The sequence below is a fragment of the Ranitomeya variabilis genome, chromosome 7 (genome assembly GCF_051348905.1).
Source record: "Ranitomeya variabilis isolate aRanVar5 chromosome 7, aRanVar5.hap1, whole genome shotgun sequence".
NCBI lineage: Eukaryota > Metazoa > Chordata > Amphibia > Anura > Dendrobatidae > Ranitomeya > Ranitomeya variabilis.
The window spans coordinates 12,915,220-12,939,945 of NC_135238.1; the positions used below are offsets into that span (position 1 = coordinate 12,915,220).

The following is a 24,726-nucleotide window of genomic DNA, read 5'->3' on the forward strand; positions in this document are numbered from 1 at the left end:
CTCAGCTGCCTGTCTTGGTCGACAATCGGATCGAGCTTCTTCAGCGCACTATCTCCAGGAACGGGTTGTCCCTTGTTGAGGTTGTCCATTTCTCTGATGTAGGTTTCCTTTTGTACAACACGAAGTTTTGTAGCCTTGGCTCTTTCTAGGTTGGAAGCAGTAAACGCTTGTTTGCAGTGATGCCAACCTTTACAAGGTCTCTGGCTTTCAGGTAGTGCTGACTTGTAGGACTGGGCTACATGAAGTAGACAAGCGATGCCTCGAACAAGTGACTTCCAGGTTGAGAATCTGATGAACCGATGAGATTCGAGGTGTTGACTTGAAATCACTGTATGTAGAACAGACACTCGAGGAAGCATCTCTTCGTCGGTATCTGGATCCTCTAGTTCGAATGTATCAGACCTGCTGATGTGAGGCATAGAACCGTTCAAGGAGGCAGGGCCTGTGAACCATGTAGTGTCCTTAAGATGACTTGGTGCAATGGATCTAGTCGCATGGTCTGCAGGATTGTGGTGTGTAGGCACGCAGTGCCACTGATTAGGGCAGGTGGATCTTCTTATCCTCAGTACCCGGTTGCTGACGTAGACATAGAAGCGTCGCGTTTAGGTGCAGATGTATCCCAGTACCACCTTGATATCGGTGTAGAACTCTGCATCTTTGATCACTAGATTCATCCCATCCGAAATAAGCTCGGCTAACTCTACTGCGAGGACAGCAGCACAGAGTTCCAATCTGGGTATCGTGTGTTCACAGAGTGGTGCCAGTTTAGTATGGCTCATCACAAACCCGATATGGCATTGTTTATTCTCGTGTATGGTTTTGAGGTACACTACTGCTGCGATTGCTTTGACTGATGCGTCACAGAAGATACAAAGCTTTTGTGTTTTGACTTCTGTGGATGGCACAGGAGCATACGGTCGTTTCACATGAAGGTCAATCAAGGCTTCGAGAGACTTCCTCCACTCTGCCCACAGGTCAGCCTTTTCTGCCGGAAGTGGATCGTCCCAATCAGATGTGTCTTGGGTGAAGTTCCTTAGCATCATTTTTCCTTGGATGGTTACAGGAGCTACAAATCCCAGGGGGTCGTATAGACTATTCACGAAAGAACTCCTCTGCGTGTGAAGGGTTCCTCATGCTTGCAGATCTGAAAGGTGAAGGCATCTGTCTTCAGATCCCAAAGCAATCCAAGGCTCCGTTGCATGGGAAGGGAGTCGATGCTTAGGTGTAAGTCTTTTAGGTCGCTGGAATAATCTTCAGAGGGAAAGGCTTCCATTAACTCTCGGCTGTTGGAGGAAAACTTGTGTAACCTTAGGTTAGACTGAGCGAGCATTTCTTGAGCCTTTTTAGTAGACTGATGGCAGCTTCATTTGTTGGTGTGGACTTCAAACAGTCATCTACGTAGAAGTCCTTTTCTTCGAATGATCTGACGTCTGACCCATACTCCTCTTCGCCCTCTTTGGCGGAATGTTGGAGGCCGTAGATAGCAACTGCCGGGGAAGGGCTGTTCCCGAAGATGTGTATTCTCATCCGGTACTCTGCGATATAATGCCCGGGTCATTGTCATGGTACAAGAAGAACCTCAAGTAGTTTCTGTGCTCCTCCTTGACGACAAAACAGTGGAACATCTGTTGTATATCATCCATAAATGCCACCGTATCTCTGCGGAAACAGAGTAGTACTTCTGGAAGACTGTTGTTGAGGTCTGGGCCCGACAGTAGGACATCATTCAATGAAACATCTTCGCATTTGGCACTTGAGTTGAATACCACTCTTATTTGCCCTGGCTTCTTAGGATGGTACACTTCGAAGATGGGCAAGTACCAACACTCCTCTGAGTGCCGAAGTGCAGGTGCAATCTCTGCATGGTTGTTCTGGAATATCTTCCTCATGAAAGTAAAGAAATGTTCCTTCGTCTCAGGTGACTTCTGAAACTTGTGTCTGAGGGAGATGAATCGGTTGTAGACCAGTTCCCTCTTGTTGGGTAGGCGTCTTCTCCGAGGTCGAAATGGTAATGGTGCGCCCCAAACTGTTTGACTTGTCCTTGACAATTTGACTATCCATGATGTCCAACAACATCCTGTCATCTATAGACATCACCACCTTGTCGTCTTCCTTAGTCCTGTGGAAGACTGTACATCCTATGTGGCCTTGTTCACCTTCACAGGCATGGTCTTAGTTGGTAAGAACTGAGAAAGGGCAAGGCAGGGAAGTGCTGCTTGGCAATTCCTTTACCAGTAGACTATTGTGACATGGCTGGAAGAGAGACGGACATCCATTTTCAAGCGTGCTGGTAAGCACACTGTTGACTGAGGCCGGCTTGTGTGCTCCTCCTAGACAGACGTCTCCTATAATGACCCATCCAAGGTCGAGCCTCTGTGCGTATGGATCGTTCCAGGAGCTGTTGATATATTCTCTAGTCTTGTGGGCTCCTAGTATATCTCTTCCCAGGAGTAAAGCTACTGGGGCTTCTGGGTCCAACTCAGGTATCAGCTGGGCTATACGCTTCAGGTGGAGGTGATGTGCTGCCACCTCCGTTGATGGTATCTCTGACCTGTTGTCGGGAATCTGGTTGCACTCCAGGATGGTCGGTAGTGATAGGCAGGTCTGGCCATCTATGGACTCCACCTTGTATCCGGTTGCTTTCCTCCCCACCATTTCAATGGTACCTGAACACGTCTTCAAGGAGTAGGGAGAACCAGGGCCAATAATGCAGAAGTTGTCAAAGAAGATGGACTTGGTTATAGACCTGTTACTTTGGTTATCTAGGATTGCATATATCTTGAACGCTTTGTCCCTGCGGCCTGCTAGGTACACTTGCACAAGGCAGATTTTTGAACAGGATCTTCCTCCTGTGAGTCCCTTACAGATCTCGGTACATTGAGAGGTAACCACAGGTGTGTCTTCTTCAGTGTTCTTTTGGTTCCCATCATGCTCCTCTGCTTGTGACAATGCTCGTGGAGGTGGTCAAGGGTGCAAGGCTGTGTTGTGATCCGTGCTGCTGCATTCTGCACATTTCACGCTAGCTTCACAGTTCCTGGCGAGATGAGAGGTTGTGGCACAGCACTTGAAGCAGATGTTGTTTTCCTTGAGAAAACCGTTGCGATCCTCCAGAGACTTCTCCCTGAAGGCTCTGCAATTCAGTAGAGGATGTGGTTTCCTGTGTAGAGGACACTGCTTACTGACATCTTTGTTCTCTTCTAGAGGGGGCTTACTTGTATTGTGAGGAGGACCTGTGGAAACAATATTAGTTTTGTGGACTGCCACAGGTGTCTTACTGGGTTTGACACCAGGGGCAGTGGAACATGACAGAGTAAAGTCAAAACTAGGGTCATTTCTGATCCTAGCTTGTTGGGTGACAAAATCCACAAATACAGTAAAAGGAGAGAATGGTACGTTGTGAGTTTGCTTATACCGTGTACCATGTGTAACCCACATTTCTTGTAAGTTTTAAGGGAGTTTCTGTACTATCGGATTGACACCCCTAGCAGTGTCTAAGAATGCCAATCCGGGCAAGTGACCTTCCTTCTGTGCAACCTGTAACTCTATCAATAAATCACTCAATTCTCTAAGCTTCTGATAACCTTTAGACCCTATCTTAGGGAAATCATCAATTCTTTTGTATAAAGCATAGTACCTTTCCAGTGAAGGTGTCTCTTTAAGGCTGGACGGGAGCCGTACCTTCTGATCAGTGGAACGGTAGCTGTGGTCGACATCTCTATGCTGGGCGTTCTCCTGTCTATAGTAGTGAAGTTCGGGGTTGGATCGCTGGTAATCAGCATAGGCTGGTCGATGTAGTGTGTCAGGGCTGTCATCTTTACCAGAATGTTGATGGATGTACTCTGCGACGCGCTGCGCTGGATCTTGCTGCTCTAGATGTATTCAGAGAACTTTGCGGCATCTCTTATCATCAGGATCCTCCATAGCTTCCAAGTACTCTGCCTTAGCTATTGCAGCTGCTGTCTCTTTGTCTGCCGCAAGTCTTTCTAGAGACGCTTGCAGGCGCGCACTCTCCTTTTCTTTCTCTTCCTGCAAACTTGCGGTTTCGGCTTCATGTTCTGCTTGTCTCATCTTTAGATGCATGTCTTGTTCGGCGAAAGAGGACCTCTCTTTGGCCGCTTCGGCTTCAGCACGAGCAACAGCAGCAAGTTCTCTTATTGAAGACTTGTTAAGAGTTTGCTCGTGACCTCATTTTAAGTGAGGCAGTATCGCGTCGAGACATCGTGAGCTTAGCTGTGTACTACTGAGTGTTTTGGCTGGAAACTGAGTTTTTTTGTGCGGGCGAGCTTCCGCTTGGCGGGACTGGCGTAGCACTTCTTGGCGGGCTGCAGTATCGTTTTGCGGCTGTATGGTGGCTGCTGTGATACCCGTATGCGGAGCAGTGTGGGTGTTAGCGGTCCCGTACAGTCTGATCAACTACAGCCTGCGACCGGCTATCAGTTTCACTGAAGGCGGCTAATCTGTTTTTACTGGGTCCCGGGTTCTTATTCCCCGCGGCTGTATAGCGGCGGCTGTAATACCCGTATGCGGAGCAGTTTGGGTGGTAGTGGTCCCATACAGTCTGTGCAATCACCGCGTGCGACCGGCAGTCTGTTTTTACTGGGGCCTGGACTCTTGTTCCCCGCGGCTGTATGGCGGCTGCTGTAATACCCGTATGTGGAGCAGTTTGGGTGGTAGCGGTCCCATACAGTCTGTACAACAACCGCCTGCGGCCAGTGGTTCCGTTTTTACTGTTCTGCCTTCCTCCATGCATGATGCTGTGTGGATTCTAGCATACGGCTAAACCTTCATTCATTGACTCAGTAAACATACTGTATAGGTTCTTAAGTCCATATTTATTGAGATGGTGAACGATAAACAACAATAGTAGATGATATTGTGAGATATTCGATATAATGGATGATCAGGTAAAAACTACAAAGGAAATAACAGTGCATCAGTACTTGGCACATTACAGCATGTTACAGGATGCAATAACATGAATAACAGAGAGATTAGAGAGCTAACAGTGAACACAGCATAAGGCAGATACACAGTTATCATGGCTATTTTAGGGCAGGTTCAAGCTGTCAGCATTGTATTACTTTATATGGGCAAACATCTATCTGCATACAGAGAAACAGCAATATGAAATAAAGCACAACATGTTTAACTACACACTCTGCTACACAGTGGCTGCATAACTGTTCTAACATAACACACACATGTAAGTACATTTGTGCCTCACCGGAATCCGCTTATCAAGAGCAATGATCTGCAGGAAGAGCCAGGAACATGTGTGTAAGACTCAAGGTCTGGGGAAAATGGCTACTTTTACTGGGGAAACCAGGGGGGGGCGGTTCTAGTCAGAACACAGGCTTAAAGCGATAAGCTCCTGGATACAGAACAGGATAAATGTGTACCTAATGACCTCTAATGGTGACAACTGGTACTACATTGTGAATTAACTTGCTGCACATTAATGGGCATTAATCATAGGGATTAATATTTTTATAGGTTAGGGTTAACGAATAAAGGGAAAAACTTTTCAACTTTTATAGCACTTCTTTTCTTTTAGTACTACGAGGCACTTAAGCTTGTTCTCTCATAACTTACAGTGCAATACTTCTAAGCATTATATCTGTCAGAACACTAAGGCTACGTTCACATTTGCGTTGTGCGCCGCAGCGTCGGCGCCGCAGCGCACAACGCAAACAAAAACGCAGCAAAACGCATGCACAACGCTGCGTTTTGCGCCGCATGCGTCGTTTTTTTCATTGAATTTGGACGCAGCAAAAATGCAACTTGCTGCGTCCTCTGCGCCCCGACGCGGGCGCCGCAGCGACGCATGCGGCGCAAAACGCAAGTGCGCCGCATGTCCATGCGCCCCCATGTTAAATATAGGGGCGCATGACGCATGCGGCGCCGCTGCGGCGCCCGACGCTGCGGCGCTGGCCGCAAATGTGAACGTAGCCTTACTGGTGTCTTATTAGACTCTGCCTGTTGCAGGATCTAGTAGGAGCACTAAGATGGCAGCCATTGTTAGACTCCCAGCTCAGGGTTTAACGTCTGGAATCGGAGTTCTCTCTAATGCTATCAGTTTCAACTTAACCCCAATTATCTGTATCACCCGGGTTTCTGCATACAATTTTTTCAGACATACTTTGGAAATACAATTAGTGTTTCAGATGGAAATACCCCTTAACCCCTTTACCCCTGAAGGTGGTTTGCACGTAAATGACCGGGCCAATTTTTACAATTCTGACCACTGTAATAACTCTGGAACGCTTCAATAGATCCGATGATTCTGAGATTGTTTTTTCGTGACCTATTGTACTTCATGACAGTGGTAAAATTTCTTCGGTATGACTTGAACATTTGTGAAAAAAAAACAACAGAAACTTGGTGAAAATTTTGCAATTTTTAGTTTCCATGTCATTAACTCACAGAGATATGTCACACAAAATAGTTAATAAGTAACATTTCCCACATGTCTACTTTAGATCAGCACAATTTTGGAACCAAATTTTTTTTCCGTTAGGAAGTTATAAGGGTTAAAAGTTGACCAGCGGTTTTTCATTTTTCCAACAAAATTTTTAAAGCCCACATCACATTTGAAGTCACTTTGAGAGGTCTATAATAGAAGATACCCAAAAGTGACACCATTCTAAAAACTGCACCCCTCAAGGTGCTCAAAACCACATTCAAGAAGTTTATTAACCCTTCAGGTGCTTCACAGGAATTTTTGGAATGTGGAAAAAAAAATGAACATTTAACTTTTTTTCACAATTTTTTTTTTACTTCAGATCCAATTTTTTTTTATTTTGACAAGGGTAACAGGAAAAAATGGACCCCAAGTACAAGGATACCCCATATTAGGCCGGCGTCACACCTGGGAAAAGTTCCCACGCTCGAGTTCATATGAGTTTATCCAGCAGAGGGCGCATCACCGCGACTCGAGGTAACTACAGGACATTCCATTCATTCACAAAATTTTACAGACAGGAGCACAGCTGCATTAGCAGAGCTCCTGGGTGTAAAATGATTTAACCCCTTCAGATGGATTTACATCGTGGGACGTGACGGAACGACGGAAGGTATGGGATATTGTTGATTTTTTATTTTTCCTTTTTTACAGAACGAGGGTCTTCAGGTGGATTAAGAGTATAATAAAATATTAAAACACCCTGTGTCTTTATTTCATTAAAATACTTTTTAATAATGTGTGTGTGTTTTATTAACCATTTCGTACTATTGGATTAATAATGGATAGGTGTCTTATTGACGCCTCTCCATTATTAACCTGGCTTAATGTCACCTTACAATATCAAGGTGACATTAACCCTTCATTACCCCATATCCCACTGCTACACGGGAGTGGGAAGAGAGTGGCCAAGTCCAGAATAGGCGCATCTTCCAGATGTGCCTTTTCTGGGGTGGCTGGGGGCAGATGATTTTAGCCAGGGGGGCCAATAACCATGGACCCTCTCAAGGCTATTAATATCTGCCCTCAGTCACTGGCTTTACCACTCTGGCGGAGAAAATTGCGCTGGAGCCCACGCCATTTTTTTCCCGCGATTTAACCCTTTATTTTACAAGCTAGAGCGCCCAAATTTTGCACATACACACTACTAACATTAGTAGTGTGGAATATGCAAAAAAAAAGAAAAGGGATATGAGATGGTTTACTGTATGTAAACCATGTCTCATATCATGTCGGGTTTGTGAAGGAGATAGGAAAAGCCGGCAATTGAATTACCGACTTTTCTATAGAACACCGCTGCGTATTTCTCGCAAGTCACACTGCTGGTCCGTGTGTAATCCGTATTTTTTCACCCCCATAGACTTTCATTGGCGATTTTTTTCTGCACAATACGGTGACAAACGCAGCATGCTGCGATTTTCTACGGCCGTACAAGACCGTATAATACGGATCCACAAAATACGGCTAATAGGAGCTGGGCCATAGAGAATCATTGTACCGTATGCAATCCGTATTTTCTGCACCTCTCATAAGTCCGTAAAACTCGCTAGTGTGACGCCGGCCTCAGTGGGAAAACCACTGTTTGGGCGCACGGCAGAGTTTAGAAGGGAAGGAGCATTATGTGACTTTTTGAAAGTAAAATTTCTGGAATCATTAGCGGATGTTATGTCCCATTTGCAGAGCTCCTGATCTGCCTAAACAGTGGAAACCCTCACAAATTACCCTAATTTGGAAACTGGACCCCTTAACGAATGTATTTAGATGTGTGGTGAGCACCTTGATCCCCCCCAGGTGCTTCACAGAAGTTTATAACGTTATGCCATGAAAAATAATAAAATCACATTTTCCCCCACACAAATGTTTTTAGTCCCAAGATTTGCATTTTCATAAGAATAACAGATGAAATTGCACCATAGATTGTTTTGCAATTTCTCTTGAGTACACCGATACCCCATATGTGGGGGAATACTATTTTTGAGGCACAGTGCAAAGCTCAGCAGGGAAGAGGCGCCATATTGGAGTTCAGATTTTGCTGGAATGGTTTCAGGGTGCCATATCATATTAGTAGAGTTTCTGAGGTGCCAGAATAACAGAAACACCCTATATGTGAACTCATTTTACAAACTACACTCCCCAATGAATTCATCTAGGGGTGCAGTGATCATATTGACACCACATGTGCCTCACAGAATTTTATACCATCGAGCGGTGAAGAAAGAATAAATTACATTTTAACCACTAAAATGTTTTAGCCCTAAGTTTTTCATTTTTCTAAGGGCTAATAGGAATTTGTTTTACAACAAACTGAGGTCCATTTTTTCCTGAGTGCGCCAATACCCTACATGTAATTAGGAAATGTTTTTCAGGCACAGCGCAAAGCTCAGAAGGCAAGGAGCGCCAGATATTACTGTTATGGTTTACAGATAGTATGACCCATTGGTAGAGCCCATAAGGGGCCAGAACAGCAGAACTCCCCATAAGTGACCCCATTTTGCAAACTGCACCTCTCAATGAAGTCATCTAGGAGTGCAGTGATCATATTGACACCACGGGTGTGTCACAGAATTGTATACCATTGAGCAGTGTAGAAAAAATAACTACATTTTTACCATCAAAATTTTGTTTTAGCCAAATATTTTACATTTTCACACAAGTGAGTAAAAATGGCACCAAAATTTGTCCCACAATTTCAACTGCACGCAAATTTTGCTTACCGATCACTATTGCTGGTCAGGAGGTAGAGCAGGTGGAGAGTTATAAATATTTGGGGGTCCATTTGGATAGCAAACTGGACTGGAGATGCCACTCGGAGACAGTCTACAAGAAGGGGATGAGCAGATTGTATTTCCTAAGGAAACTGAGGTCTTTTAATGTGTGTAGCAAAATGTTAGAAATGTTCTACCAGTCTGTGGTGGCAAGTGCCATCTTTTTTGCAATCATATGCTGGGGTAATAGTGTGCGGGCCTCTGATGCTAATAAGCTGAATAAGCTTATCAAAAAGGCAAGCTCTGCTGTCGGCTGCAATCTGGACTCTCTTGAGGAGGTAGTGGAGAGAAGAACTCTGAAAAAGTGTATGGCAATCATGAACAATAATGCACATCCACTATATGAGCTATTCATGAGACAGAAGAGCACCTTCAGTAACCGGCTAATACTTCTGAGGTGTAAGAAGGAAAAATTTAGGAAATCGTTTGTGCCAACTGCTATGGGGATGTACAACAATAACATTAGGGTTAAATCATAAAGGGGATTGTCTACTTTATTTCTTCTACTTTTCAGTTCACCCGCTGTGTTTGTCCTATTCTAATGTATAATGTCCTTCTGTCAACAAACTGTCATGTCAATTATGTAATTCATTTTATGATTCTTATGATGTAAGTTGTGCTGCTGTGATACCATAATTTCCCACGGGATCAATAAAGTGTATCGTATCGTATCGTATCGCAATACCCCATATGTGACTGTACAGTACTACTTAGCCATACGGAGAGACAAGGGATGAACGGAGCACAAATTTTTCAAGAACGGTTTGAGGACTCCATATACAGAACCCCTAATTGCTAGAAGAAGCAGAATCCCCCTCAAGTGAAACCATTTAGCAAATTATACCCCATTGGGAATTTATCTACAGATGTAGTGATGATTTTGAATCCATAGGTATTTTCCAGAAACAAGCAGTAATGAATGTTGCCAAGTGAAAATTGCAAACTGCCATTGTAGTGACCAGTACGCTGTAGTGACCAGTACGATATGCCCAGCCCGTGCTTCTGGAGGCATGCACCCATAATTTAGGTGGGCTTTCATGGCTTCAGAAATGGCAAACATGGATGCTATATGTGGCTTAGGTACACTGTGCAGCTAAGAAGGGAGGGGGACATTTAGATTTGGGAATGGAGAATTTGCTGAATTTCTTTTGGCGGGTGAGGAGCCATTTTGCTTTTCCAGAGCTGTAGTGCTACCAGTAACGTGGACGCCCTCTATATTTTCATTAACAGATGACAGACCTGAGAGGGGACTTGCTTTTTTTGTGGATTGAGTTGAAGCTTTTATTGGGAACATTTTACATAATGTTTGGGATCATATTTATCCAGCGCTCTGCGTTGAGCACTTAATTTGGGGTTTCCATCTAAATCTCTGAGTTGCGTGCTTGAGATGAAATCCCTGATGGATCCATTCACTATAGTGAGGCAGCAGAGTTACTCTGGACTCCATCTGGCCTTTGTTCAGCGGTTACTTTATTTTCAGAACTGCAAAAAGCTGTGGCCAACGGCACTTTTGTGCAATCTTAAAAAGATGGACACCACCGGATCACAGGTCAGATGGTGCCCATAGTGCCACCATCTGTTTCATTATAGAGAATCTTCCACCAGAGGTTCCGTCTGAATCACGTTTTACAGAGATTTACATGGAAACCGCGGTGTAAGCGCTCAGCGCAGAGCACAGGATAAATACATGCCGATCCTTACTGCGATCTTTGGTAGGCAGAATGAAAAAAATCAACAGTAGGTGAAGAATTAGTTTTATTTTCTACGACATCCCTCGTGCGGTGATTAGGAGAATTTATTCTTCGGGTCGGTGCGATTAAAGTGATACTAGGGTTTTGATGTTGGACTCCTGTCACACACTAAAAGACGCTTTTTATTGCAAAAAATAGTTTTTGCATCACCACATTTTGAGAACTATAATTTTTATTTTGAGAACTATAATTTTTATAGCTTTTTGCCCACAGAATCATGCTATAGCTTGTTTTTTTGATGAGCGGACGTTTTTATTGGTATCAGTTTATTATTAGAGCTATAACTTTTTTTTATTATTCCTTTGATGGAGCTGTACGGTGGCTTTTTTTTACGAGACAAGATGACTTATTCAGCGGTTCCATGTTTATTTATATCCGTCTTTTTTTAATTGCGTTTTCACTTTTTGTTCAGCGGTATGATGATAAAGCATTGGTTTTTGTCTTTTTTTATGGTGTTCACTAAAGGGGTTAACTAGAGGGACAGGTTTATAGGTGAGGTCGTTGCATACGCGTCGATACCAAATACATGTACTTTTATTGTTTACAATTTCTTTTTCATACAAAAATGTATTTATAGATACAATATCTTTTGGTTTTTTTATTATTTTTCTTTTAATATTTTTTTAATTTTTACTTTTTTTTAACTTTGTCCCAATATGACACTATCATTTTTTGCAGGCTGATCGCTTGTATAGCATGCAGATGCAGCTGCATCCCCATACTATGCAAACTGTCAGCTCTGCACTGACAGTGAAAGTTGCTGTCCATGCACTCCGCATGATCAAGCAGCTTTCCTAGCTCTGGTCACCAAGACAACGATCAGGACGTGGGGTCTCTGATCCAAAGGCAGTGGGGCTGTCATCCCTCAGCTGGCTGACAGAATGCTGCGATCGTGTTAGATCGCAGTATTCAGAGGGTTAAAGTGCCGGAAGTCAGAATCAGCTGACACTTGGCGGCAATCTCCCATGCACCACTAGTTTTCGCGAGTAATCGTGATGACATAATAGTCTATCCCTGGTTAAATAGACCCAGGGCACATGGACGCATTATTACATCACATGTCAGAAAGGGGTTAAAGAGAATCTGTCAGTAGGATCAATCCTCCTAAGCTCTCTATATGGACATGCAGGCCATAGAAAGTTGAACCCCTTTACCCCCGAGGGTGGTTTGCACATTAATGACCGGGTCAATTTTTACAATACTGACCACTGTCACTTTAATAACTTTGGAACGCTTCAATGGATCCCGATGATTCGGAGACTGTTTATTCGTGACATATTGTACTTCATGACAGTGGTAAAATTTATTTGAAAGGACTTGCGTTTAATTTGTGGAAAAAAAACCCACAGAAAATTAATAAAAATTTAGAACATTTGGGGGGCGTGGCCAGCTGTTGGTGAAGAAGGTCGCATGGTGGAGAGCTCCTCCAGCAAAGAGGAGATAAAGGTCTTCCCCCAGACCCCAATCACACACAGACCACCAGAAAATCCCGGGCGGCATACCTGGGGCGGAGGGGACCATCAGCCTGTGCCCCCCTTGCAACTGGGAGTCGGCACACCGGACCCTCAGAGACGGAGCGTCTTTGCAGAGTGGTGCACCGGAGGCAGGTCGGCAGAGCCGGATCTCTGCAGGAGCAGTAGTCGGCCCGAGGAGACTCGGGGGGCGGCTGGTGGTGAGGTGCGCGGCAGCGGGCAGAGGTCTGCAAGTCCTCCATCGGACTGTGGAGGAGGTGAAGGAGAGGCTCTCCCTCCATTGAATCCCACGTGGCGACGGCAGTGAGGCTCCGCAGACACGCTCACCGCAGCTTCTACAGGGAGGACTCTGATAAGTGCGCGGATCGCACTACACAGAAGAGGAAGGTGAGCAGGATAGTGCTGGCCCCGGCTGGACAGGGGATTCCCTAGGGCCCCCGCCATAGTACCCCAGTGCTGTTCATTTTCCCGCCAGTGAGAGGACGGTCGCCATCTTGGGGTTGGATCCCCTCTCAGTGAGACACCATCTTGAGACGGGCTTATTCAGAACACCTGGCACTTTTGCAAATTGTCTCTCACATAGCCCTTACTGCAGAAAAGGAGAAGCCACCTTACCTTCACCACTTCCTGGGCTGTTATTGCGTTTTATTTTCAGTAATACTGGGAAGCAAAACATCAGCTTACCACTTAATAAGCCTGTATTTTACAACTCTAGTCCTCTGGCGACACCTAGTGCTGGGACCGTGTATGACATCCAGAGGCTCATCTTCCCTGGTTCAGGACACAATATATGCTTCACCAACCTTAAGGCCATAATCAAATACACCCTGGAGGGGGCTTGCTGATGGGGAGCTGTGCTTAATGTGGTGATCACTGCACCCCCATGCCCCCCTGAGCAATATAACAGGCAAGCAGCGACAGCAGATATATATGGGTAAAAATAAGAAGATTTCTGGGCAACCTTCAAACTTACACAGGGAGCCTCCTATTGAGGATATGGAACGATTCTTGAACCAGCCACTCCAAACAAGAAACACCAGATCAGCAATGTCGCAAACTCCGCATAAAAATAGTTCCTCTTCAAAAGACCCACAGACCTCTCATAACTCTCCTAGGAAACCAACAGATAATGGTGGTGGAGACGGAGACATGCCTGAGGACATGAATATTGCTGAACTGAGTAAATATATTAAAGCTCTTCCTACTAAAACAGATCTGGAAAGTTTTGCATGCAGGCTTGAGAACTCGTACAAAAAGGAGATACATAACCTGCAGATGGAATTTACATCACGTATAGAGGACGTAGAAAAGACACAAGAAGATATTGCTCAAGAACTTCAGACGCACAGAGAAATCTTAATGGACCATACTATGAAATTAGAGGAAATGTCATCCGGTCTTGAGGACCTGGAGAATCGCAACAGGCGTAATAATATCCGCATACGTGGTCTTCCAGAATCCGTCGGTCCTCAGGACCTAGACCGCACAGCTCAGAGAATATTCCTGGACATTCTTGGCGACTATGAAGACAACACCATTGAATTTGACAGAATTCATAGATCTCTTGGTCCCAAACCCACGTCTGATTCACGCCCTAGAGACATCATCTGCAGGGTACATTACTTCAGAATTAAGGAGGCCATTATGACAGCCTCTAGAAAAAAAGGATCCCTTCAATTTGAAGGCCAACCAATTCTACTCCTATCAGACCTATCAAGACGTACTCTATTCTTACGCAAAGCCCTGAAACCTCTGTTGGCGGTTCTCAAGGAGAGGGATATCCCCTACAGGTGGGGGTTCCCTTTTCAACTAATAGCTTTCAAAGGAGGCAAAAGCGCATACTTCCGTCGGATTGGAGACTTAGCCAACTTTCTTGGCACGTTTGAACTCCCACTAATAGAACTTCCAGACTGGCCTCTGGTCCCGACTCTTCCAGATGCTCCTCCTAGATGGCTCAAGGTCCCCAGTTCCAAGAATCGGCGCCTCAATGAGAGCTCCTCTGATCCTCCATGACGCTCTTTTTCTGCGTTCTCATTTATCTATTGGTGTTTATTAGTTTCTGCTCGTTGCTGCAAAGTATATATACACTCTGCTGCGGTTGAATGGCCCCATAGATATTTGTTGCTGATTGATTGATTTTATTAGCGGGGCAGATTGTCCCACTGTTGGTTTGCCTGGGAGGTCCGATTCTGATCCCAGATCATTTGGACACGCAATATCCCGCATGCAGTCGGTATAACATGTATACAAATATATGTGTATATTAGCCTGAACAAGGGCTATTACTCTGTTTAACTTTACTTGTTTGTAAATTCCTATCCATAGGCCTTGCTGAGTTCGCGGGGGGATGGGGGGCTGATGCTTCTCTCGGCTTCCCTTGTCCACTTGGGGTGTACAGGTGAGAGAGGGGGGGGAAATTTTTCCCTCTCCATTTCTCGCTCTAATTTCACAGATGTACAGTTTGACCTGGTGCGCAAACCCCAGCGCACCTTCTTCGTTGTTTTCCATGCTATATTATTTCTTTTTTAACCTGTCTTCTTCCCTCCCCTCCTACTGTTTTTCCCTACTACCCACGGCTGTCGTGTGCTTTGGCGGATGGGGTGCACGTTATTGCGAGCTGGCGCAAAGATATTTGATAATGGATGAAATTAAATTCTGTTCCTTTAACGTAAAGGGACTAAATGTACCAGAAAAAAAGACGTCAGGTCCTATTTGATAGTCACAAGCAACGGATCTCTGTGCTACTGCTCCAGGAGACACACTTCAAAACTGGTGCGGTGCCACAGTGTATCACAAAAAATTATCCAAAATGGTTTCACAGCCCAAATCCATTCTCTAAGTCTAAGGGTGTCTCAATAGCCTTCCACAGGTCCTTTGTGCCTGAGATCTTGGATTCACTAATTGATAAAAACGGCAGATTTATCTTCTTACTTATCACATGGGCAGCTCATAAACTTGTAATAGCTAACATATATTTCCCAAACCAAGGGCAGCAGAAGTTTGGAGCCGATTGCAAAAGACGCCTCGAGGAGTTCGCTGGTTCCTCTCCTGTGATACTTGGGGGCGACTTTAATATCCCAATGAATCCTGCGGTGGATGTCTCCTCGGGTAAGTCTTCATATCCTGCATCTTCCATTAATAAAATAAGATCCCAACTGCACAGCATGAGACTGATAGATGTTTGGAGGGTCCTCAACCCGTCAGCTAGGGACTATAGCTTCTTCTCAAAAATACATAATTCTTACAGCAGAATAGATTATTTTTTTATTTCACATAAGCTGCTTGATATGCAGGTGAAGGCTGGCGTGGGGTCGATTCTCTGGTCAGACCACGCTCCTATTTACCTAACAATCTCGCTTCATTCTGCCGCGAGACCATGTTTCTCCTGGCGTTTGAACGAAAACTTACTTCAGGATCACATATGTAAAACTAGGATTGAACAAACAATCACAGAATTCATGGCTGACCACGAGAGGGACACCACGTCCCCTACTGTGAAATGGGAGGCTTTAAAAAGTGTAATAAGAGGCGTCCTCATCTCTCACGGTGCTCGCTTGAAGAGGGAAAGAGCGGCAGAAATAGTCAGCTTAACAGAGCAAATTCACCAATTGGAAAACAAACATAAAACGAAACCTTGAGACTAACACATTCGCTCAGCTCTCTTCAGCCAGACAAAAGTTGTTAACCATTATAGACCAAAAATCCAGGTGTCTCAGAGAGAGACTCAAGAGCCGATTCTACCAGCTCGGAAATAAGAGTGGTAGGCTCTTGGCCAGAGCCCTCAATCAACGTAATCCCAATACCTACATCCCTTTTATTAGGAGCAGACAGGGGACAAAAGTGTTTCATACTAGAGATATTCTTTCCAACTTTAGTGAATACTATAAATCTCTATATAATATAGCTGGACATTATAAAGACGCTCCACTACATTCGTTACGTAGCAAAATAAAATCATACCTACAGGAACACAAATTACCCATATTGCCTGATGGTGATTTGCTTGATCTTGAAAGGGAATTCTCAGTGGAGGAAGTTTCTGAAACCGTTAGAGACTTGAAACAAGGAAAGAGCCCGGGCCCTGACGGGTTTTCAGCAGGTTTCTACAAGTCGTTTAACACATTACTCAGTCCAATATTTCTGAAGGCTTGTAACTCTGTCTCTCTTGGAGAGCCCTTTCCTTCTCAGGCACTCACCGCTCACATAACAGTTCTACCCAAGCCCGGTAAAGACCCCTCTACATGCGATAACTATCGCCCGATCTCTTTGATAAATTTAGATATTAAAATATATGCGAAGATGTTAGCCAATAGGTTACGCCCCTTGTTGCCAAAATTAATAAACCAAGATCAGGTGGGCTTTGTGCCAGGACGAGAAGCAAGAGACAACACAATTCGTACTATATCCCTACTTGATAAGGCGGGTGAGGGGGGGGATCCCCTATGTATCATGTCAATCGATGCTGAAAAAGCTTTTGACCGGGTGCATTGGGAGTTCATCTTTCAGACCCTAGAGGAAATTGGCTTAAAAGAAAATATGTTGCGCAGGATCTCTGCCTTATATTCCTCCCCTAGTGCACAGGTCAAGGTAAACGGTGTATTATCGGATTTGTTTCCAATCAGAAATGGTACGAGGCAGGGGTGCCCGCTTTCCCCCCTTTTATATGTCCTAACAATGGAGCATCTGGCTGTGGCCCTGAGAAATAACCCCTCAATTAAGGGTATAAAATTACGGTCTGAAGAACATAAACTAGCACTTTTCGCGGATGACATCCTCCTATATATCACATCCCCCTCTACGAGCTTACCAAACATTATCTCGGAACTAAACAAATTCGGCCTTTTAAGTAATTTTAAAATAAACTCCCTTAAATCCGAAATCCTGAATATTTCACTTCCACTCCCCTTGGTAGATAAATTGAGAACGACCTTCCCATTTAAATGGCGTTTTGACTTTCTCACCTACCTGGGTATCAAAATTACAAGTAGAACGTCTAAATTGTTTGAGACTAACTTTGCGCCAACCCTTCAAAAAGCAATATCGGATTTAGAGAAATGGCACAAGCTCCAATTGTCGTGGTTAGGCAGGATTAACGCAGTTAAAATGGATCTTCTGCCTCGCCTCTTATATTTTTTTCAAACAATTCCTCTATTCTTACCAGCCTCCTTCTTTTCTCGCCTCAAACAAATAATCACTCGCTTCGTCTGGTCTCATAACCGGGCACGCATCTCCTACTCATTATTAAGTAGATCCAAACTGATGGGTGGCCTGGGCCTCCCGGATTTTGCGATCTATAGTTATGCATCAATAGGATCATGCATCCTGGATCTTTATCACAGTAAAACAAGTAAAAAATGGGTAAACCTGGAAAACGATCTTAATGGTTGTGATTCTCAGGTTGTTCTCTGGTCTGGAGGCAGGGGGACGGGGCTGGATGTTTATATACCCTTTCTCACAAGAAACATATTGCTCCTTATTAAAAACAGAAACAAAGACCTCCAGATTGCAACTGTCCCGGGCCCCTTGACTCCGATTTATGATAATCCCACTTTCCCGGCAGGGCTACATAAAGAGATGTATTTAAATAAAAGAAAAGATTCCAAACCCATCGTCCATGATTATTTGAAGGATAATCGGATGAAGTCCCTTCGGGAATTATTCCCAGAGGAAGAAACGCACTCTGTTGACTGGTTTTTCTATGAGCAGCTGAAAAGTTATATCCACAAGACTATTAAACAAACTAATATCAGTAGGCCGCTAACTCCCTTTGAGGTACTCTGCATATCAACAAACCCCCCAGACCACACTGTCTCACTGCTATATAAAATTTTCAAAGAGGGGGGAGCTTCGCCGCAGGGTTGGCCAATGTTTTTCTCGAGATGGGAGGGTGATTTGAGGAGACCCTTATCTTCCGAGGACAGGGAAAAAATCCTTCTCTTCTCGTCTAGATCATCATTGTGCGCGGTATCACAGGAGAGGAGCTACAAGATCCTGGCTAGATGGTATAGATGCCCATCCATGGTACATGCGGTGTTCCCCACGACACCTGACACCTGTTGGAGATGCTTAAAGGAAATAGGCTCTTACATGCATATTTGGTGGGACTGCCCCCCCATAAAGGATCTGTGGTTGGCTATTTTTGAACTCCATAACAAGCTGTCTATTACACAGATCCAACCTTCAGCGAGTCTAGCATTGCTGTCCTTATGTGACATCGATATCTAGATTCAAAAAAGGCATTCTTAGACATTTTCTCACCGCAGTTAGGAATCTAATTCCACGCTTTTGGAAACAAGAAAAATCTCCTTCTCGTGCGGAATTTGTGGCTGAACTCAATAACATTTATAGAATGGAGCAACTGATAAATCAGTCACCTAATAATTTTGAAAAAACCTACAATACTTGGGCCCCCTGGATTGCCTTTAGGGAAACCCCTGAGCTAGAGCTCTGGATTTCTAGAACTTGATGTATCATACAGCTCACTCATGTGAGCCCCCGGATCGTTTTGTGGCCTGCGCTTTGGCCGCCGGATGGGACGACAGCCACTCTCCCCCCTTTTTTCTCACATTCCCATACCTTCATCCACCCCTCTCTTCTTCTTTCTACCTCCCTTTCTTTTCTTTTCTTACTCTAATTGTTTGTCTCCCCCATAACTGGTTTGAATATATATTATATTCTTAATTGTTTACAAAACAACTTAATGATAATTACTAAATACCTCTAAGGTTAGTATTTCACAATTTCAAGACGAATAACAACATTATCAGTCAGACATCTAAATTGTAAGACTTAAGTATTGTAACGTTGTTTTTTTTAATATGTAACAGTATACTGTCTAATAATGCACAGATTTACTAATTTGTATTTTCAAATGTTTTCTTTATTGTTCTGACCAATAAAACTGATTTATACAAAAATTTAGAAAATTTAGCAATTTTCCAACTTTTAATTTTCATGCTCTTAAATCACAGAGATATGTCACACAAAATATGTAATAAATAACATTGCCCATGTGTACTTTACATCAGCACAACTTTGTAAAAAAAAAATATTTTTTTTTAAAGAAGTTATAAGGGTTAAAAATTAAACAGCAATTTTTCATTTTTACAACACCATTTTATTTTAGGGACCACCTCACATTTTAAGTCACTTTGAGGGGCTTATGACAGAACATACCCAAAATTGACACCATTCTAAAAATTGCACCCCTGAAGGTGCTCAAAACCACATTCAAGATGTTTATTTACCCTTCAGGTGCTTCACAGGATATTTTGGAATGTTTAAAAAAATGAACATTTAACTTTTTTTCACAAAAAAATTACTTCCGATCCAAATTGTTTTATTTAATTTATTTTACCAAGGGTAACAGGAGAAATTGGACCCCAAAAGTTGTTATGCAATTTGTCCTGACTACGCTGATACCCCATATGTGGGGGTAAACCACTGTTTGGGTGCATGGCAGAGCTCGAAAGGGAAGGAGCGCCGTTTGACATTGGCTGGAATTGTGATCGGACGCCATGTCGCGTTTGGAGAGGCCCTGATGTGCCTAAAAAGTGGAAACCTCCCCACAAGTGACATCATTTTGCAAACTAGACCCCCCAAGGAACTTATCTAGATGTGTGGTGAGAACTTTGAATCTCTAAGTGCATCACAGAAATTTATAACGTAGAGCCATGAAAATAAAAAATCATATTTTTTCCACAAAAATGATCTTTTCGCCCCCAATTTTTTATTTTCCCAAGGGTAACAGGAGAAATTGGACACAAAAAAGTTGTTGTGCAATTTGTCTTGAGTATGCTGATACCCCATATGTGGGGGGGAACCTCTGTTTGGGCACATGGCAGAGCTCAGAAGGGAAGGAGCACCATTTTACTTTTGCAATGCAAAATTGGCTGGAATTGAGATTGAACGCCATGTTGCATTTGGAGAGCCCCTGATGTGCCTAAACAGTGGAAACCCCCCACAAATGACCCCATTTTGGAATTTAGACCCCCTAAAGAACTTATCTAGATGTGGTGAGAACTTTGAACCCCCAAGTGTTTCATTAAAGTTTATAATGCCCGGCTGTGTAAAAGAAAACATTTTTTTTTCCACAAAAATAATTTTTTGCCCCCCTATTTTTTATTTTTTCCAAGGGTAACAGGAGAAATTGGACACCAAAAGTTGCTGTCCAATTTGTCTTGAGTACACTGGTACCCCATATGTGGGAGAAAACTAATGTTTGGGCACACGTCGGGGCTTGGAAGGGAAGTAATGACGCTTTGGAATTCAGACTTTGGAATGGTCTGCGGGCATCATGTTCCGCTTGCAGAGCCCCTGATAGTAGAAATCCCCCACAAGTGACCCCATTTTGGAAACTAGACCCCCGAAGGAACTTATCTAGATGTGTGGTGAGAACTTTGAACCCCCAAGTGTTTCACTAAAGTTTATAAAGCCCGGACATAAAAAAAAAATGTTTTTGATATTTTAGCCCCCAATATTTTATTTTCCTAAGGGTAACAGGAGAAATTGGACCCCAAACGTTGTTGTGCAATTTCTCTTGAGCAAGCCGATACCCCATATGTAGGTTAATACTACTTTTGAGGCACAGTGCAATGCTCAGAAGGGAAGAGGAGCCAGATTGGAGTTCAGATTTTGCTGGAATGGTTTGAGGGTGCCATGTCACATTGGCAGAGCCCCTGAGGTGCCAGAACTGCAAAAATCCCCTATATGTGAACTCATTTTACAAACTACACTCCCCAATGAATTCATCTAGGGGTGCAGTGATCATACTGACACCATGGGTGTGTCACACAATTTTATACCATTGGGCAGTGAAGACAAAATAACTACATTTTTACCACCTAAATTTTGTTTTAGCCAAATATTCTACATTTTCAGACAAGTGAGTAAAAATGGCACCAACAATTGTCCAACAATTTCTACTGAACGTGGCAATTCCCCATATGTAATACTTAGCCATACAGAGAGACTTGGGAGGAATGGAGCGCTATTTGCCAATTCATGTGAATGGGTCTGTGCACATGTCAGTGTGTTTCCATGGACCGTGTGTCCATGGGCAAAACACGCTGACATGTCCGGTTTTTAATGTCGGCACGGGCCACAAAACATCCAGCACATGTGTTGTGTTTGGTGGGCACGTCAAAACGGACACATCCGAATGCAACGCATGTCCCTGCATAACCAATGTTAAAGATAGGTACGCAGGATGCATGCGGAAGTAGGCGGAGCTTAAGGGAAGAAGTGTGGAAGTAGGCGGAGCTTAAGGGAGGAAGTACGCAGCCCTCCGCACGCTTAGCAAATGCAAGTGTGAACCCGGCCTAACAGCCTCTGCGGATCCAGCGATGCGTCTCCGCCACTGCAGCGATGGCTATGTATACAGCACAAGCCACCGAGCCCAGTGATTGGCTGCAGTAATCATGTGATGTCAACTCTGCAGCCTGTCAACATAGAGTTGGAGCGGTGGAGAGTTATCACTGGTCCTGCGGAAGATGAGTAACTGTGATTTTATTATTTCTCAGTAGAGCAAGATTATGGACAGGAAAAAGAAATGAAACAGGAAATTATTTTATGATGTATGCACAAGACGACTTTTTCACGCAGATTCTCTCTGGAATTCGCCCCAGAAAGTGCTGGGAAAATTTTTTTACATCATGTACGTTGTATATGTTGCGTCTTTGGATATTTATTTTCTTGGCCTCAGGGTTTGGAAACCTTGAAGTTGCGAAAAGCAGAAACACATTCATTTTTCGGGCAGCCTTCTTTAGAAGTCACCCACTGTTTATACTTGACGGCAAAGAGCAAAGACGGCAGGTGCAGAGCAGCCACAAAAAATGACTGAAAAGACCCTTCAGGAAAGCAATTGCCAGTGGTTTCCTGAAGCCTTTTTGCCTTGGAAAACTCAGCGATTTTCTCTTGCTCCCCCTCCCTGCAAAGTGCCCAGTGCACAGGTAGTGGTTAGTTCTGAATGAGACAATTCACTTTACCATATGAAACAGAATTAAAATCCAGAGTCCAGTTAAAGAGTGAAAATCTGCAATTCCTCCATTTTTATTTTTTTTGCACCATTCAATGTGAACCAGTCGGCAGCCAAACATGCATTCTACTGGCAGCTCAAGTATAAGTATAGAGTTAAATATGTATTCTGTAAGCCAGAGATGGTAACATGGAAATGTAAGGATAAATCCACACTGCGTCTTTACCCGGTGGTTAAAAAAAAAAAGACTTCAGGAAACTCTTTTTTTCCTTTCTCTCCTTTCTTTCTTCTTTTCACTCTTTCTTTATCTTCTGTCTCTTTTTTCTACTTTCTTTTCCTTCTCTTTTTCTATTTATTTCCCTCCTTTTCTTTCTATGTCTTTCCTTTCTTAATGTTTCTCCCTTTAGTCTCTACTTTTTCTTTCTTTTATCTCTTTCTTTTTTTCTCTTCTCTTCTTTCTTCTTATTTCTCTTTCCCTTCCTTTTCTTTTTTTCTTTCTTTAACACTTTATCTTCTTTGTTTCTTTCTGTTCTTTCTTTTCTCTTTACTTTCTACTGCTTTTCTCTATTTCTTTTCCTCTTTCTTTCTCTCTCCCTCCCTCCTTGAGAATCTGTCTCTAGAGTTTATTTTAAATGAAAGGAAGTGTTAACGGTGTGAGATAGGTAAGTAACACAGCACAGCAGGGCTGAACTTTATCTCATTACAAACACATCTGCAGCAGCAGCTCTCTCACACCTCTGCTCTCCTGATCTACATGTCTCACACTGATAACTCTCCTTTCATTTAAAATAATCTCTGGTGGCAGATTCTCTTGAAGATCTATGTCCAGCCCATAGATCATAACAGCTCATTTACATATAAAAAATGTGTATTTATCTTGAATAAGATATCAGATTGCAGATATCAAGGTATCATTTGACTCCGCTTCCTATGACCTGCATTGTCCATGTAGACGGCTTAGGAGGGTTGATTCTACTGACAGATTCCCTTTAAAGAGGGTAGAGCATAACCACAGCCTGTTTCTTCACATCTGTATCTCTTACAAAGGGCACTGGTTATCAACATAGTTACTATATAAGAAAAAAACAATAATTTCAGACTGAAATAAATGTGTTTGTGTTATTTTTCATAGAACCAAAGAAGATCTGGTCTCGGACATATCAGGACTGGAGTTTCCGGGCATTCGATTAGAGTGTTACCACAGAGATGTGACAGCTAACCTCTATGTGCGCCTGGATCCTAGTTCTTCATCTTCCAGAACTGACAACACGGGATGAATGGCCGAAAACTCTTGAGACAAATCAGCACTATAATAAAAGACTGCTAACTTCAGATATAAGAACAGTGATAGATCGTGTATAGCCTGTTACTCCTCTACATTGTATTATTAATGTAACAACCTGGATCTGTGCACATGAAGATTTACCTTATCATGCATGGAGAATACAATAAAATGTAATGAAAGTATTAATCAGAAGTGGACAAACACAGTACGGAGCACAACTGAGGAGCTGAACTTTTCACTGTAGGAAAAACCATGGACGGAATTCATGTATTGGTGCATCTTGTCTTGTTGCATTAAGTTTATAGCATATTTACACCATGGCAACTTTTTATTGTATTCATTGAAATTTAAAAGCCACTAAATATAATTAAAATGGGTCTTGAAAAGCCCTCGTGAAATAATAAGCTAAATCTAACAATGAAGAGGGTAAGGCTTAAAAAAAGCTCTTCTAAGGGCATGATGCTCCTTCACTGATCGTCTCATGGGCTATTTTACAAAACCAGTTGAGCTGAAACAGTGTGAATGAAGCCCTGTACGGAGCTCCAGTAATAAGGCAGATACTCGGGAAGATCTATGCTCCATCCATAGATCTTAAAACTCATCTACAGTGGTGTTCAAAAGTCCTGCATAGGATAAATTGATTTTTCAAGTTTTAAACGTTTTCTGTCGAATATCTTCGATGCTAATATGACATTATATATGGTTTTGTTCAGAATACAATTTTGCATTTTCTCCCTGTAATATTTTTAGCTTTTGAAGCAGTTTTGCCTGAAATTATTGCAACAGTATGGGAATTGAAAGCACAACTAAATATTGTACAGCTTCAGATCCAAAATTAGCCAATCAAAGATGAGGTTCTTGTGACCAATCATAACCTGGATATGGCAGCCAATCACATTGTATCACATCTGCTGCTTTGTTTGTTTTTTTAATCTGTTGGTCTATCTAGTGAATCATACTGTAGAGTTTTATGATGGGAGCCTTCAGATTTTTGTCAGCGGAGGATCGTGTGCGAGT

General features: G+C 43.2%; 1 protein-coding gene across 6 annotated transcripts in view; it reads left to right on the plus strand.

Moving 5' to 3' along the window:
* The window catches only part of LOC143785349 (uncharacterized), a 46,102-nt gene extending 22,207 nt beyond the window's left edge, over positions 1–23,895 (plus strand). For 3 of the 6 annotated variants that reach the window (XM_077274115.1, XM_077274111.1, XM_077274112.1), the window contains exons 8-9: positions 15,437–15,556; positions 23,557–23,895. In XM_077274115.1, the coding sequence (XP_077130230.1) occupies positions 15,437–15,556; positions 23,557–23,615 (179 nt within the window). In that variant the 3' untranslated portion in view covers positions 23,616–23,895. The remainder of the gene's footprint in view (positions 1–15,436; positions 15,557–23,556) is intronic. The other 3 variants (XM_077274117.1, XM_077274113.1, XM_077274116.1) reach the window with 1 other exon arrangement.
* Positions 23,896–24,726: the final 831 nt, after the last annotated feature.